The 16,055-nt window shown below is 43.0% G+C and overlaps 1 protein-coding gene across 1 annotated transcript; it reads left to right on the forward strand.

Moving 5' to 3' along the window:
- The first annotated feature begins 131 nt into the window (after positions 1-131).
- On the forward strand, positions 132-6,477 carry LOC137286164 (uncharacterized). The gene is made up of 6 exons (XM_067817845.1): positions 132-263; positions 2,315-2,469; positions 2,877-2,936; positions 3,315-3,490; positions 3,912-4,017; positions 5,463-6,477. The coding sequence occupies exons 1-6, from the start codon at positions 206-208 to the stop codon at positions 5,523-5,525; spliced, it is 618 nt and encodes a 205-aa protein (XP_067673946.1). The 5' UTR covers positions 132-205; the 3' UTR covers positions 5,526-6,477.
- Positions 6,478-16,055: the final 9,578 nt, after the last annotated feature.

Raw genomic sequence — 16,055 nt, forward strand, 5'->3', positions numbered from 1 at the left:
TGCGACAACCTATCGACTAATCATTGATTAACGGATAGAGAAATGATTTCCCTATGGTATTGACGCATGTCTAAGATCTGACTCAGGAGGACGATTGTGTTTTGAACAAACACTGGTTGATTCTTGTCCAGATTTATTTTGATATTCGTTATATACCGGTGCACTTGTGTACAAGGTGGTGATTGATATTTAATGTGCAAATATCATGGCTAGCATAAATGGAGCTACTGGGTGCACCTTACACGGGATCATTCTGGCGTTAAGTAAGTCCATTTTAATGTGGTTTTGTTTTAAAACCTAATGACTACCAGGTGTTTGATTGTTATGCTCACCATGTGCTTTGCATGCTGAACGATAACAAATTATATTTTTATCAGAGAGCAGTTAATTGCTTATATGGCATTATACGTATCTCTGGAGATGTCGTACACAAATCGTCTCCTTTCGAATTAACATCACAGGACACTGAGTTCTTACGCTATCCTTTGGTATCTCTAGTTTATGTCTCACCACAAGCAAACTGTAGCGCAAATAGGGTTGCGCAGCATAGAGAATATGGCAAGTCTTCCTGTATGCGAGCGAAGCGAGCAAAGGTTGTCAACGTAATTCCCTCGCTCCGAATCAAAACTATTTTTCATGTCAAAATAAAATACCGCCACAATCAAAGGTACTCTCCCATCTCCTCATTTCCTTGTGCTCTCAGTTTTTCTCCCGTATGTTTTATCATTTCTCACGTGAAATATGTTTAATTCAAGATTTTTAACGCCACTCGTGGTATTCAGATCGTTCTTCGCCTCCATCATTCGTAACTACTCGTGTCATTCCGCCAAGTAGGACACGGAAAGAGACGAGTAGTTAATGCGCCTCCATAACCTCTGCTAGTTTCTGGCTGAACGATGTGAAGGAACAAGAATAAGCAGAAATTAAAAAGGAATACGATATTGCCTAATTTTATCATGAACCTGTTGGAGCTTATTTGTCTTATCTGTCGTTGCTATTGTTAGAATTTTCGTAACATTTATTCTACATAAAACACTTTTGGCATAATGGGCTAATGAAGCAGGGGAGGTAACAGTAGGTATTCCATATGGAATAATATCCTCTTGCTCCTTCACTCCGTTGATCCGGAAGCTGGAAGAGGGAATGGAGGCAAAGAACAGTCTGATATACCACGAGTTGCGCTTAAAATGTTGAATAAAAAGTATTTCACGTGAGTAATTGTCAACATTAGGTTGGGAAATGTGAGAGCACAACCCAGTGAAGAAATGGATGAATACCTTTGATGGTGGCGATATTTTATTTTTCTTGAAAAACATTTTTCGAACTGACGCGAGGAAAGTACGTTGCCAACCTTTGCTCGCTTCGCTCGCATGTAAGAAGACTGGTCATTTTTTCTATGCTGCGCAACCCATTTGCGCTACAGTTTGCCTGTGGTCTCACGAAGGGTGCCACAGTTTTTCTTAGGAGTTCCTGGAACGTGTGACTGTGAATCCCAAAAGGTCCTGATTACATTCCTTGTTTTGTTAGCATGAAATAACCATGCAAGGGTATAACCAAATTTATACATGTCCAAAAACGCCGTTATGCGACATCAAACTGACCTGACGTGTTATAACTAGAATGCGGTCTAAGTAGGCGTCTGAGAGGGACATGTGGATTTAATATTGGTTGACTAGCATTTCAGTTATATTACATTATCAGTGTGTCTCTTTGTAAATGAGGTGGATAGGTGGAAGTGAAAACAGTGATCGAATAGCTGACTGGTGGAGCTCACGAATGTGTCCAGAATGCCTATAGATGCCTAAGAAGGTTAAGAATATAACAGAACGAAATAATAAATAAGACAGTGAACTACTTGGCTCTGCTAGGTTGCTCACGATCGTAATAACTATAGAAAGTCAAATTTATAGTTTGTAAGCAGAATTGGCGGATTAATCCAGTTGTTATTCCCAGACCTCCTAAACATGATGATTCAGAAGATAATATATAGGGCATGCATGATGATATTTACTATTATGTTAACATTACCGCAGCCATTACTTTACATATTTTGTTCACCCACGAACTCAGTATACATGTATATATGCTGTCAAGCCCATTGTCTTCACATACTACCGGGTACCCATCTACGATACTGTAATGCCAGTTTCGTGCTTTCTGGAATAGCCAGGTGGCTCCACTCGCCTCATCGAAGACCCGAGGTACATTTCCCATAAGGGTACAATGTGTGAAGCCCATTTATGATATCCCGTGATATAGCGGGAATATTTCTAACTGCGATGTAAAACTGAACTCACTCATTTGTGATTTCTAGGTGTCATCAACACCGTGTTACTGGCATTTAACTACGGCGTCTACAGACAGAACCACGATGCCCTTGCATTATATCCCTACAATGTGAACCTTTCCTTGTTTCTGATGAAGCCAGACATACCCTTTGAAGTCCACGTCTTGCTCCTACTGGTCGGGGTAAGCTGATTCACCTCGTTTTAGAGCAGCAGGACAGGGAAGCGGGGTGTTAGAAAACAGAGACATAAGGTAAACCCCATCATCCCCAAGATGGTAATGTTGTATTGCTGACACTCAATAACACACGGTATCGCATATCGCAAAGTTGATGAATAATAAAAAAAATATAATCGCCTCTGTGAACAGTATTTCAGTTTCAACACCTTACACCAGCTCAATTGGGATGAAAGCTCACATACATACAGTGAGACGATGTTGATAACACAGGCATCAATATTCCTTGGCGAAAGTAAGTTGAGACTTAATCCAACATTGCCACTAACTGTCACTTCAACACAAATTGCAATATAACATCCATCAGCCACCCTGACACCTGTGAACATCATGTGTCTCTTATCTTTGTACAGGGCTTCATTCCAGGAGTGAGTGGTCTGGGTCTTCATTTGGTCAACAGGAAGATGTCTAGCGTGAGTCGTCATCGTCATACTTATCATCATCGTCATCATCAACACCATCGCCACCATCGTCAGCATCAACATCGTCATCGTCGTCTTTACATCATCATCATCATCATCTTGAACACCATCGTCGACATCACCGTCGTCAGTATCAACATCATTGTTGTCATCCGCATTAGAATTTATATGAACATACGAATACTCTTATTGACATAATAGCTATAACAGACAGACATTCATACTCCACTGTTTGACAAATCTGAAAAGAATATAAATCGATTTTATTGGTTCAAGAATCACTGCCCAGTATTGATCATACCTGGTGTAAGAGACCCACCGTTAACTTTTCTCCAGGTCCATAGAGTGCTAGGATGGTTTCCTTTTCAGAAGGTCCGTTTGGTTCACGCAGTGAGCGCTGTTGCTGGCACGATATGTCTGGCAGTGCTGGTGACGACGGAGGCCAGCAGGATACATGAGATCAACTCCTTGTCCTGCAGTTACTTCACTGGTTACTGCTCGTGTGGAGATGCTTGGAACTATGGACTAACGCCATTCCACATCGTGTAGCCTATTACTTCAGTGAACTGTTCTAAACTAGATTAACTAAATGTTCCTTATTGTTTATAGGTACCGTTGACACCGGAACTGATGTATTGTAAAACAAATTTATAACGTTGAAGGATTATTGTTGAGTTCAATAAATGATGAAACTCAGTGAAACTTTACACAAAAACGCAGCTGTTCATACACACGATACTTGCAAGTTTTTCAGAAATATGATGTATGATCCTCGTGCAGTTCATCTGCAATATGTTTGCAGTTTGTTCCCCCAAGCTAGTGGAATAATTCATCTTCGATGTAGCCATGAGTGTATACATACCATGTAGTGGATACTTACGTGAGTCTGAACATTTGATACGTGGCATATCATAATGAGACGAGAATATGTGATGCTATATATTCTGTAACAGTTGTGTTTTGCAGGAACCCAGAAGTATGTGTCATGAAGCAGATGAGGATCACGTACCTGGCACTGCTGTGTGTCAACCTCTGCTGTGACGTAATCAGCCTGGTTTGCTCAACTAAAATGGTGAGACTTTCATAAGTCTGCGTGAGTCCATCGTAAATACTAACCGCGAACCAAGTGATTAATCATACCGGGTTTGGGTTGCATGTTATTTCATACTTCGGGAGAGGATGGTTCGAAACAAGTATGCTTGGACCAAATTATCCAGTGTTTTACATCAGCAGCACCGATTTACGAAATAGGTTACAGTGACTTACAGTGAGCCTGGCCACCCGACCTCGTTACGTCTCTAACAACAATGGTTGCCATGGTTACCACAAACCCTTTCTGACATGGAACACAATCACCACACGACAGTGAGTTCAGTTTTACGCCGATTGTAGCAGTATTCTAGCTATATCACGACGGGAACACAAGAAATGGGCTGTACACATCGTACCCACTGGGGAATCGAACCCGGGTCTTCAGCGTGACGAGCGACGTCATGCTTCAGCCTTCATTCCCACCGCCCCAAGAGACACGGAGAAGTGACCCGTGAAGGTCCGGGGTAGAATAGGCCTTCAGCAACCCATGCTTGCCATAAAAGGCGACTATCCTTCTCGTAAGAGGCGACTAACGGGATCGGGTGGTCAGCCTCGCTGACTTGGTTGACACATGTCATCGGTTCCCAGTTGCCCAGATCGATGGTCATGCTGTTGATCATTGGGTTGTCTGGTTCAGACTGGATTATTTACATACCGCAGCCATACAGCTGGAATATTGCTGAGTGTGGCGTAAAACTAAACTCACTCACAGAGAAGATTTAGTAGTGCACCAATATGCATCATCGCTTGTTCATGACGTCATATTTTAGGTCGCATTCAGTGACGTCTCCTGTAGGATTGACATTTCATCGTTTATTTTTCGTTTACTGTTTTAAAACTACATCTGAGTAATACATATAAGAGTACCGAATATTGCAGAATATTTCACCTCAACAATGAGGCTCTGTGCCTTTCCTGTTTCATGAAAGGAATTTATGTCATATTATTCATGGAATATAATGCCACGATGTGAAGAAATCGGTAAAGGCTTTATGACGGCAAAGTCCAATGTGGCATCAATTTGAGATCACTTCTATTGCAAATTCATATTCAGACATGTTGCAGCGCTCATTACATCGCCCACTGGTTTGTACAGACTCGATAGGTTACAAGCCGCTGTCATAAAAACTGGCCGGGGTAAACACACGTGCTACATTCTTTGGTTATACTTTGTGTGTTGTTCTGGGTTTCTGATAAAACCAAATGGAAGGTCGCGGTTCGATTCCTGGTTGGCCCTGATTATTTCTCTAGGTGTTCCTACACCATTCTTGTTTTCGCGGGTTTCACGTTTAGCTTCCCTTTCCATATAACTGACATACCTATCAAAGAGGAGGTGAACCAAAATTATTCATCTACTCACACATAAACCTTTGCACAGTTTGAACATACACCTTTAAAATCATCATCTGTATATTATGTTCATAGGGGAAGGATCTCCCGAACCAGCAGTTGCGCGGTAATATCACAAGGGTGATGCCAGCATCGTGAATCTTCCCCTCAAGGTCAAGGTCACCTTTCGTTAATTTTGTGACAGTCGGAAACAAGTACCTGATCTTATCTTTACATGAACGGTATGCATCATGATGGCGATGTTGTGTCAAGGCGTGCGTTAAAGGTTGTTTTGACATTACTTAGAATGACATTCGGTGAAATGTGATTTAACATGGCCTTGAAAATTGGCCGATACACCTGACATCAACAAATATATACCTTCCTTGGCGAATTTAGGCGCTGCATTTAACACTGGTGTTTATTGAACGTCTTTCACATTCGTGGCATCTAGTGTTTCTAAAAAGTGATATCACTGAAGCAATCTATAAAATAGCATGTAATATTTTGGGTACATTCCAATATCTTACATAAATCTTCCTTGAATTGTCCATAGTTTCTACAGTCGATGTTGTTTGTTGTCATTGCGGCCACCCGGCAGACAGGAAGGACGTGGCAGGAAGTAACCGAAAGACAATAACCAATCAATTACTTGTCATTCATGTGTTGGTACAAAACCCATTTACATACCACCTTTCTCTCTACAGTAGAAGCTGTCCCATCCGGCAAGTTGTCAGCTTGGCATAGAATCTCAATCCCGTCCGTAGCTAGTACATATATCATATTTTAAAAACCCTTAACCCGGCAGCTGTCAATACCGGATCTCTGCATGAGCAGCCCGAATATCCATTTATATATAGCAACCAACACTGTCTAATCCGGCATGGGGCGAGGAGTCAGCCGGATGTGTATTGTTACTAATTAATTCTGCGTTGAAAATACATGCTTACTGACAAAGATGATTTCATCTTTTGTTAAATATGGGTATACATGTATATGTAATCTGTGAAAATTGTCAGCCATGAGTGTTGTAAAATATGATTCTTATTATTAGTATGTGTTAGTATGTGCAGCAGTTGAGAGAAACAGGCAATAAAACAATGTAAATGTATTTCAGTGCAACGGAGGGGCATGACGAGATGCAATGATCTCTACTCTGACTGACCCGATCGCAAGTCATACCTATAACTGCGATCAGGTTCCCACATGTACCGACTTCTTCAGTCAAGGGTGTGTAACAATCCAAGGGCGGACAATTCATTCAAAAGTTTCCCTTATCCTTATCCCATACATGGTTTAATTTATACTAAACAAAGTCTGCAATACTAGTTTTGAACAATCCTAATGGACTGCAATGGGGATTATCCGAGTATCTGTTCGACTCATCCGCCATTGGACCGACTTTCACAATATATACTGAGCGATTGAGTCTTAGTGACATATGGGAGGTCAAGGTCATCTGAAACTGCTTCTTTGTTTCATTTTCATTTCCAGCATTGATATACGTTGATACAGATATCTGTGAGAGTAACGATTATTTCTTTCAAACAAGGATTAATTGACAATACTGTGAGGAAATGCCGTAATTATATTTAAAAAATGTTCCTCTGCTCCTTTCAAACTCTGTAAGTGTTGAGGCACTGGATGAAAAACATCCGTAAAAACAAGTTCAGGTCAAACTTGCAATATGAACAATCTCCTGGAAGGCAGGGGACGTAACTCCTTGGTAACTACAAGATTATTAAAGCATTGTCGAATGTCTTAACTCTACTTTTTATGAACATTCGTATGTATGTTGGTGATCTAAGTGTTTACGGCTAACAAATACAGCTAAAGAACGCTAGCGAATGACCAGGAAGATCAGTTAATCAGACAATGCATGTATTTGTATGAACAGTTTGTTACCTAGGTGTCATTCATGGCAGTCGTCCATGGAACTCGGCGGGGGGTCAGAGACGTGACAGACATACTGAATATTTGTCGTCTTCTCCCTGTCAGTTGCCTCGGCGTTCACGACTGCAGTGACACCTTATCGTGATAACTTTGCAACTGTTTCGAAACACACCCCATATCAGTGTAAACCAACCAGATCAGTACATACAGACCTGCCGATACCATGTTCAAAGCCCCTGACTGGAGCATTGAGATCAGTGACGTGAGATAGAGGGTTGGCTATTTGCCAAGTTGATCTGTTGTTAGAAGGATTAACTTCAAAGTTAGATTAACAGAATTATATTAAGACGATACGTTTATAACAAATTCGAGTGACGTTGCGTGTTTCCAAGGGGGTGTTTCCAAGGAGTACAGATTCCCTAGCGGATAGCAATATCACGGCCGGAGACATAGAGAATGGAAGAAACACTTTTGACACATGCGTTCAATCAGTTTCCTCAGCGCAAGAATGAGTCATAAAAATATGTTGAATATACCCCAGCTGTTGGAGTCAGGTTCCGCCGGTACAGTCCACAGTCTAAACCTCTACAACCAGAATAAGTAATTGTTTGGTTGAATACATTCTGAGAGGTTTATGATTAGCTGACTGAACCCAGCTAATCCGTGGTCTTAATGGGATTAAAGTTTGGGGGTTCTTCAAAATCGAACACAGTTCGTGATGAGAGAACGCTTCAGCGCCTAGACTCCTCATGCAGTCGGACTAAATATCGGACTTGAGAGATTTGCTAGGCTTAGTTGCCATGTGAAAAAATGCAAGTAAAGTTGTACAGGAAGGTGCAGGGTGCCTATCAAACCTTCGCAATACTCTATCGACAACACCTGTTACATTTTTAACATTCCATTGTCTAGGTTTGAGTAAAATGCAGCTGCTTTCTCGTCATGTTAAATGTTAAACGTCTGTTAAAGACGATTAGTACCAGACAGTCGCAGGTTTGATCAAAGCAATTTAAACACCATAATGTCTGTCCCATTACACATGTATCTGACAGATCTGATTGTCTCCACGGGGTGGACTGGGTGAAGAGACTTAGCTGATTGTGTAACACAAGTGTCTTTAAGGCTGGTTAGTTTGTTCTTAATGCCACGACCCTTGAAGGTCCCGAGGTAGAATAGATCTTCAGCAACCCATGCTTGCCGTACAGGGCTGTGCTTGTTGTAAGAGGCGACTAACGGGATCAGGTGGTCCGGCTAGCTGACTTGGTTGACACATGTCATCGGTTCCCACATGCGCAGATCGATGATCATGTTGTTGGTCACTTGATTGTCTGGTCCAGACTCGATTATTTACAGACCACCGCCATATAGCTGGAATATTGCTGGGTGTGGCGTAAAACTAAACTCACTCACTCACTCACTCGCTCTTAATGCCACATGTTATATTCCAGATATAACATTTTATCTTACCTCACACATGAATGTCGCTTTCTGATTGGCTAAGTACTATTCTATTATTTTCAAAATACCCCGCTTACAGGCGATGTATTATTTTTAATGTACACCGCTGGGAATTCCGAACTCTTCTGGTGCTTCACGGTTGTACTTCTTTGCCTCGAATACCATTGAATCATGCATGAAGCACGGACATTACCGATGTTTTGCGATTGAAAATCGATGGAAGGGAGATAACTCTAAATCTGTTTACCTTGTATCGTATGCAAAATGGCAATTCGCCTCGCATTCAACAGAAGTGCTTCAAACACCTCGAAATTAAAATTCGGGTGCTCGTTAAGATAAATACGTTGTTCACTGGTCCCTCGGGGTCGTGTGCCCAGCGGCTCGGTGAGCATAAACAAACCTCGAGGGTACATGAGCTCATGGACCCCTTGTGACCGGTGAACAACTTATAATGGCGGCGGTCAGTAAATAATCAAGTACGGACAAGAGAATCCAGTGATCAAAAGCATGAGCATCATCGATCTCCACAATTGTGATACGATGACGCATATCATGTGGTCATGCAAGACGTATATCTGGTGGACATTATGTCTCCAGGGCGTATATCTGGTGACCACTATGCCTACAAGACGTATATCTGGTGGACATTATGTCTCCAGGGCGTATATCTGGTGACCACTATGCCTACAAGACGTATATCTGGTGGATATCGTGTCTCCAAAACGTGTATCTGGTGGCCATTATCTCTCCAAGACACAGTTCTGGTGGTCAAAGACCACTTTGGTCTCCAAGACCACTAACGGCCACTATGTCTGCAGGACGTATATCACGTAGCCACTATGTCTCCAAGACTTATATCTGGTGGAAATTATGTCTCCAAGACGTACATCTGGAGGCCACTATGTCTCCAAGACATTTTTTCTGCTGGTACTATGTTCCCAAGACAATATCTGTGTCTCCGAGACGTATATCTCGTGGCCACTATGACACCAACACATATATCTGGTGGTCCCTATGATACCAAGACATATATCCGGTGGATATTTATGCCTCCAACATATATATGTGGTGGACACTATATATGTTGGCCTCTGTGTCTCCAAGACATATATCTGGCGGCCATTATGTCTCCAAGACATATATCTGGTGGTCCCAATATCACAAAGACATATATCTGGTGGACATTACGTCTCCAGGATGAATATATGTGGCCACTATGTGTCAAAGACATATATTCGGTAGACATTGTGTCTCCAAGACGTATATTTGGTAACCAGTGCGTCAAAACACAAACGACCACATATTATACATAAAACAAGGCAAACATGATATATTTTGTATACAATGTATTTCGGTTTGACAATACATGTATCAGCAACAGCAAGTGCATGGGTAGTACAGATTAGGTAGCGCAACGCTACAAGGAACCCGCACTGCCATCATGTAATGGAACTGGGTGATTAGTACGAAGATATTCATAGTATTCAAAGTACACTACGCTACACTGGCTACGGTATTGTAATAGCACATCAGTGACAACCGCCAAATGGACCAGTCTCATCACAGTCAAATATACCACTCCACTATGATACCTCAATGACGTCATCCGCAGAGAAGGTCGCGTCAGGTGAACACTCAACCCAGGTAAAGTTAAAGGTCACATGCAACGTAAAACACAACTTTGCAGATTACTTACTGAAACAAACCATAAAAAATGCCAATTCAACCTATAAAGTGGAAAAAAACGCGATGAAAAAAAAGCCCGCGAAATCGGAGTTCAAACGTTTCACTAAATTCCCCCCAGCGCTGGGGGGAAAACTGGTTTCAACAGCTGGGCTGCGCTGCGTCCATAACGCATGCGCAGTGAATAGGTTCGCGGAGCTTGAAACAGTATGCATGACCAGTGTCTGAGGTCGTGAGCAGTAGTCTAATCTTGGTTGTGTACATAAACAAGTAAATAATCTACTCGTTTACGTAAAACAACTTGTTGATTGTGGTAAGCAGTCTCTGTCTCAGAGAAAGCTCAGTGTCTGGTTTATTCACACCTATATGTCTGCCTGCCTGCCTGTCTGCTAAAGACAACATGCAATACACAGCTTTAATCATTGACCACATGCAATTTGAACTTAACACCTATCCGACTATACGACATAAAGAAAATAAGTTGATTTATGACTCGTGCACCCGAGTCCCGTGTCTGCCACATTATGTAATTAGGCACGTGTGATACACATGACATGTTTTTATGTCTGTGGGTTGCAAACAAACTACATTCACTTTTTTCGGATGACTGGATCTGATGGAAACATGTGCAAACTCTTGTCAGTTTCAAGTCCTGCTTTGTACTTGGACGAATGACAGATTACAGCCACGCAGTAGTTTACCATCTCTACTGACATGATTTTTTATTGGATCGAGCGCAAATTCAAAGAACATGTATTTTCTAAACCCAACATCTGTATAAACATTCTTCATGGATAACGACTTCTTTTCGTGTATATGATTTTGTTTGACAACAGTATATGAATCCATACTGAAACGACGCATCAAGTACACAAAAAAAAGTTGTTATCCATAAAGAATCTTACTTTCTTGTGACTGGCTATACTTCTAAAATGCCCATCAAACAGATCATCTTTCTGTACACACAATCAGCCCTCAGCATATCAGCAAATGAAACAGCCAATCGGAAGCTGTCGTTACACTTGAGTGCATATCCATCCGCTATGACTGGGTTCGGTCTCCCGAGGGCTTCGTTTCGGGGGAAGTAAGCACAAGTACAAATTATTGCACTTTTGAATCGCGATTGTACGCTTATAATTGTGTTTATTTGTTTTTTCAAAAGCAGCAATGTATATCATATGTCATGAATAAGTGATAAATGTGTTTTAATTATGTTTGATTTTTTGGTTGCATGTGACCTTTAAACTGCCTCTGACTGGCTGGAAAGAATGCTCATTCGACCCGACCGTCATGCCATGATGGGCAGTGTGACGCAGCAGGGTTAGTGAAAGTATCCGAGGGCCTTCTTCCATGAAACAGGGTTTTCCAAGAACAACTAAAATGTCGGGATTACGAATGACACACTGTATGCACACACAGTATACAGTCATAAAGGAAGGACCAGGTGAGAGAACTCTCACTGAGGACACACATATTTCTCGTATTTTGTAGTTTACAGAGCACCCATAAGACATGCTGTTCTTCTATAAACATGCGCTAGACACACAAATCTCTCCCGGAAGGCTTTCAGTCTAGTCCTCTACTGTCAGGTTTCTGTCTGTACACTGATCTGGTCAAGCTGTCCTGAATTGTATTTTGACGTGTCTTGGCTTCTTCTGAAGAATCTGCTGCACCCTCGGCCATGACTTCTTGTCCCTTAATCCAGGCATCTTCTTCTTCTTCGCTGGTTTAGTCTGAATAATCAGTTAAAACGAGTTGCTGTTAACAATTTGTTTTAATTGGAAGTATTACGTTAATTTAGAGGAATGTTATTGTTGAAGACATACCTTCCAGGTGACTGTGATGAGACACAGTATTGTGGAGATGCAGCTGAGACCCATGCACACAAGGTAGAGGAGACGGACCACAAACTGCCCGCACACCATCACAGATCTTAAACAAAAACACGGGTTTGTGAGAACCATAGAGGCACGTCATGCTTAGAAACCGTTCATGGCTCATTTTGTCGTTTAATCCATTTCCTTTCATATAGTAGGAGGGTAGGGTCTGTATACCTATCAAACGCTGTTTCTGGGAGGGACAAACGCAAACGTGGTGAGAACATCTGTTTCACTATATTTCTGGAGACACGGAAGAGAGTTTATATACCAATGCCAGTGAGAACCCACTAATTACGATGGGGACGAATTTGCTCAGCTCAACAATATACGAACAAAAACGTACAGTTAGACTACAACGCCCCCTACGTACTGCATGTACAGCTCTGTCACAACCCTTCCTACTTACATCTAGTACAACCGGACCACAACACTTCCTACTTACGTCAAGTACAGCTGGACCACAACGCCTCTTACTTACGTCAAGTACAGCTGGACCACAACACTTCCTACTTACATCTAGTACAACCGGACCACAGCACTTCCTACTTACGTCAAGTACAGCTGGACCACAAAGCCTCTTACTTACATCAAGTATAGCTGGACCACAACGCCTCTTACTTACATCAAGTATAGCTGGACCACAACACTTCCTACTTACGTCAAGTACAGCTGGACCACAAAGCCTCTTACTTACGTCAAGTAAAGCTGGACCACAACGCCTCTTACTTCCATCAAGTACAGCTGGACCACAACGCCTCTTACTTACATCAAGTACAGACGGACAAGAACGCTTCCTACTTGCGTCTAGTACAACTGAACCACAACGCCCCTTACTTACGTCAAGTACAGTTGGACTACAACGCCTCTTACGTCAAGTACAGCTGGACCACAATGCTTCCTACTTACGTCAAGTACAGCTGGACCACAACACTTCCTACTTACGTCAAGTACAGCTGGACCACAACACTTCCTACTTACGTCAAGTATAGCTGGACCACAACACTTCCTACTTACGTCAAGTACAGCTGGACCACAAAGCCTCTTACTTACGTCAAGTATAGCTGGACCACAACGCCTCTTACTTACGTCAAGTACAGCTGGACCACAACACTTCCTACTTACGTCAAGTACAGCTGGACCACAAAGCCTCTTACTTACGTCAAGTAAAGCTGGACCACAACGCCTCTTACTTCCATCAAGTACAGCTGGACCACAACGCCTCTTACTTACATCAAGTACAGACGGACAAGAACGCTTCCTACTTGCGTCTAGTACAACTGGACCACAACGCCCCTTACTTACGTCAAGTACAGTTGGATTACAACGCCTCTTACGTCAAGTACAGCTGGACCACAATGCTTCCTACTTACGTCAAGTACAGCTGGTGCACAACGCCTCTTACTGACGTCAAGTACAGCTGGACCACAACGCCTCTTACTTACGTCAAGTATAGCTGGTGCACAACGCCTCTTACTTACGTCAAGTACAGCTGGACCACAACGCCTCTTACTTACGTCAAGTATAGCTGGTGCACAACGCCTCTTACTTACGTCAAGTACAGCTGGACCACAACGCCTCTTACTTACGTCAACTACAGCTGGACCACACTGCCTCCCTACTTACATCAAGTACAGGTGGACCCGAACTCCCCCTGCTTGCGTAAGGTACAGCTGGGCCACAACCCTCCCTGCTTGCGTTAGGTACAGTTGGACCACAACACTTCCTACTTACACCAAGCTGGACCACAAATCATCCCTACTTACACCAAGTACAGGAGGACCACAATGCTTCCTATTTACGTCAAGTACAGCTGGACCACAACGCCTCTTACTTGCTTCTAGTACAGCTGGACCACAATGCTTCCCTACTTACGTCAAGTACAGGTGGATCCCAACCCTCCCTGCTTACGTTAGGTACAGTTGGACCACAACGCTTCCTACTTACAGCAAGTACAGCTGGACCACAACGCATCCCTACTTACACCAAGTACAGCTGGACAACGACGCCTCTTACTTACGTCAAGTACAGCTGGACCACAACACTTCCTACTTACGTCAAGTACAACTGGACCACAACGCCTCTTACTTACGTCAAGTACAGCTGGACCACAACGCTTCCTGATTACGTCAAGTACAGCTGGACAACAACGCCTCTTACTTACGTCAAGTACAGCTGGACCACAACACCTCTTACTTACGTCAAGTACAGCTGGACCACAACGCATCCCTACAACGCTTCCTAATTACGTCAAGTGTAGCTCAACCACAACGCTTTCTACTTACGTCAAGTACTGCTGGACCACAACACTTCCTACTTACGTCAAGTACAACTGGACCACAACGCTTCCTACTTACGTCAAGCACAACTGGACCACAACGCTTTCTGACTACGTCAAGTACAACTAGACAACAACACTTCCTACTAACGTCAAGTACAGCTGGACCACAACACTTCCTACTTACGTCAAGTATAGCTGGACCACAACACTTCCTACTTACGTCAAGTACAGCTGGACCACAACGCCTCTTACCTACGTCAAGTATAGCTGGACCACAACGCCTCTTACTTACGTCAAGTACAGCTGGACCACAACACTTCCTACTTACGTCAAGTATAGCTGGACCACAACACTTCCTACTTACGTCAAGTACAGCTGGACCACAACGCCTCTTACTTACGTCAAGTATAGCTGGACCACAACGCCTCTTACTTACGTCAAGTACAGCTGGACCACAACACTTCCTACTTACGTCAAGTACAGCTGGACCACAACACTTCCTACTTACGTCAAGTACAGCTGGACCACAAAGCCTCTTACTTACGTCAAGTAAAGCTGGACCACAACGCCTCTTACTTACATCAAGTACAGCTGGACCACAACGCCTCTTACTTACATCAAGTACAGACGGACAAGAACGCTTCCTACTTGCGTCTAGTACAACTGGACCACAACGCCCCTTACTTACGTCAAGTACAGTTGGATTACAACGCCTCTTACGTCAAGTACAGCTGGACCACAATGCTTCCTACTTACGTCAAGTATAGCTGGTGCAGAACGCCTCTTACTTACGTCAAGTACAGCTGGACCACAACACCTCTTACTTACGTCAAGTATAGCTGGTGCACAACGCCTCTTACTTACGTCAAGTACAGCTGGACCACAACACTTCCTACTTACGTCAAGTACAGCTGGACCACAACACTTCCTACTTACGTCAAGTATAGCTGGACCACAACACTTCCTACTTACGTCAAGTACAGCTGGACCGCAACACTTCCTACTTACGTCAAGTATAGCTGGACCACAACACTTCCTACTTACGTCAAGTACAGCTGGACCACAACGCTTCCTGATTACGTCAAGTACAGCTGGACAACAACGCCTCTTACTTACGTCAAGTACAGCTGGACCACAACACCTCTTACTTACGTCAAGTACAGCTGGACCACAACGCATCCCTACAACGCTTCCTAATTACGTCAAGTGTAGCTCAACCACAACGCTTTCTACTTACGTCAAGTACTGCTGGACCACAACACTTCCTACTTACGTCAAGTACAACTGGACCACAACGCTTCCTACTTACGTCAAGCACAACTGGACCACAACGCTTTCTGACTACGTCAAGTACAACTAGACAACAACACTTCCTACTAACGTCAAGTACAGCTGGACCACAACACTTCCTACTTACGTCAAGTATAGCTGGACCACAACACTTCCTACTTACGTCAAGTACAGCTGGACCACAACGCCTCTTACTTACGTCAAGTATAG

This window comes from Haliotis asinina, chromosome 6 (genome assembly GCF_037392515.1).
Source record: "Haliotis asinina isolate JCU_RB_2024 chromosome 6, JCU_Hal_asi_v2, whole genome shotgun sequence".
NCBI classification, from domain to species: domain Eukaryota; kingdom Metazoa; phylum Mollusca; class Gastropoda; order Lepetellida; family Haliotidae; genus Haliotis; species Haliotis asinina.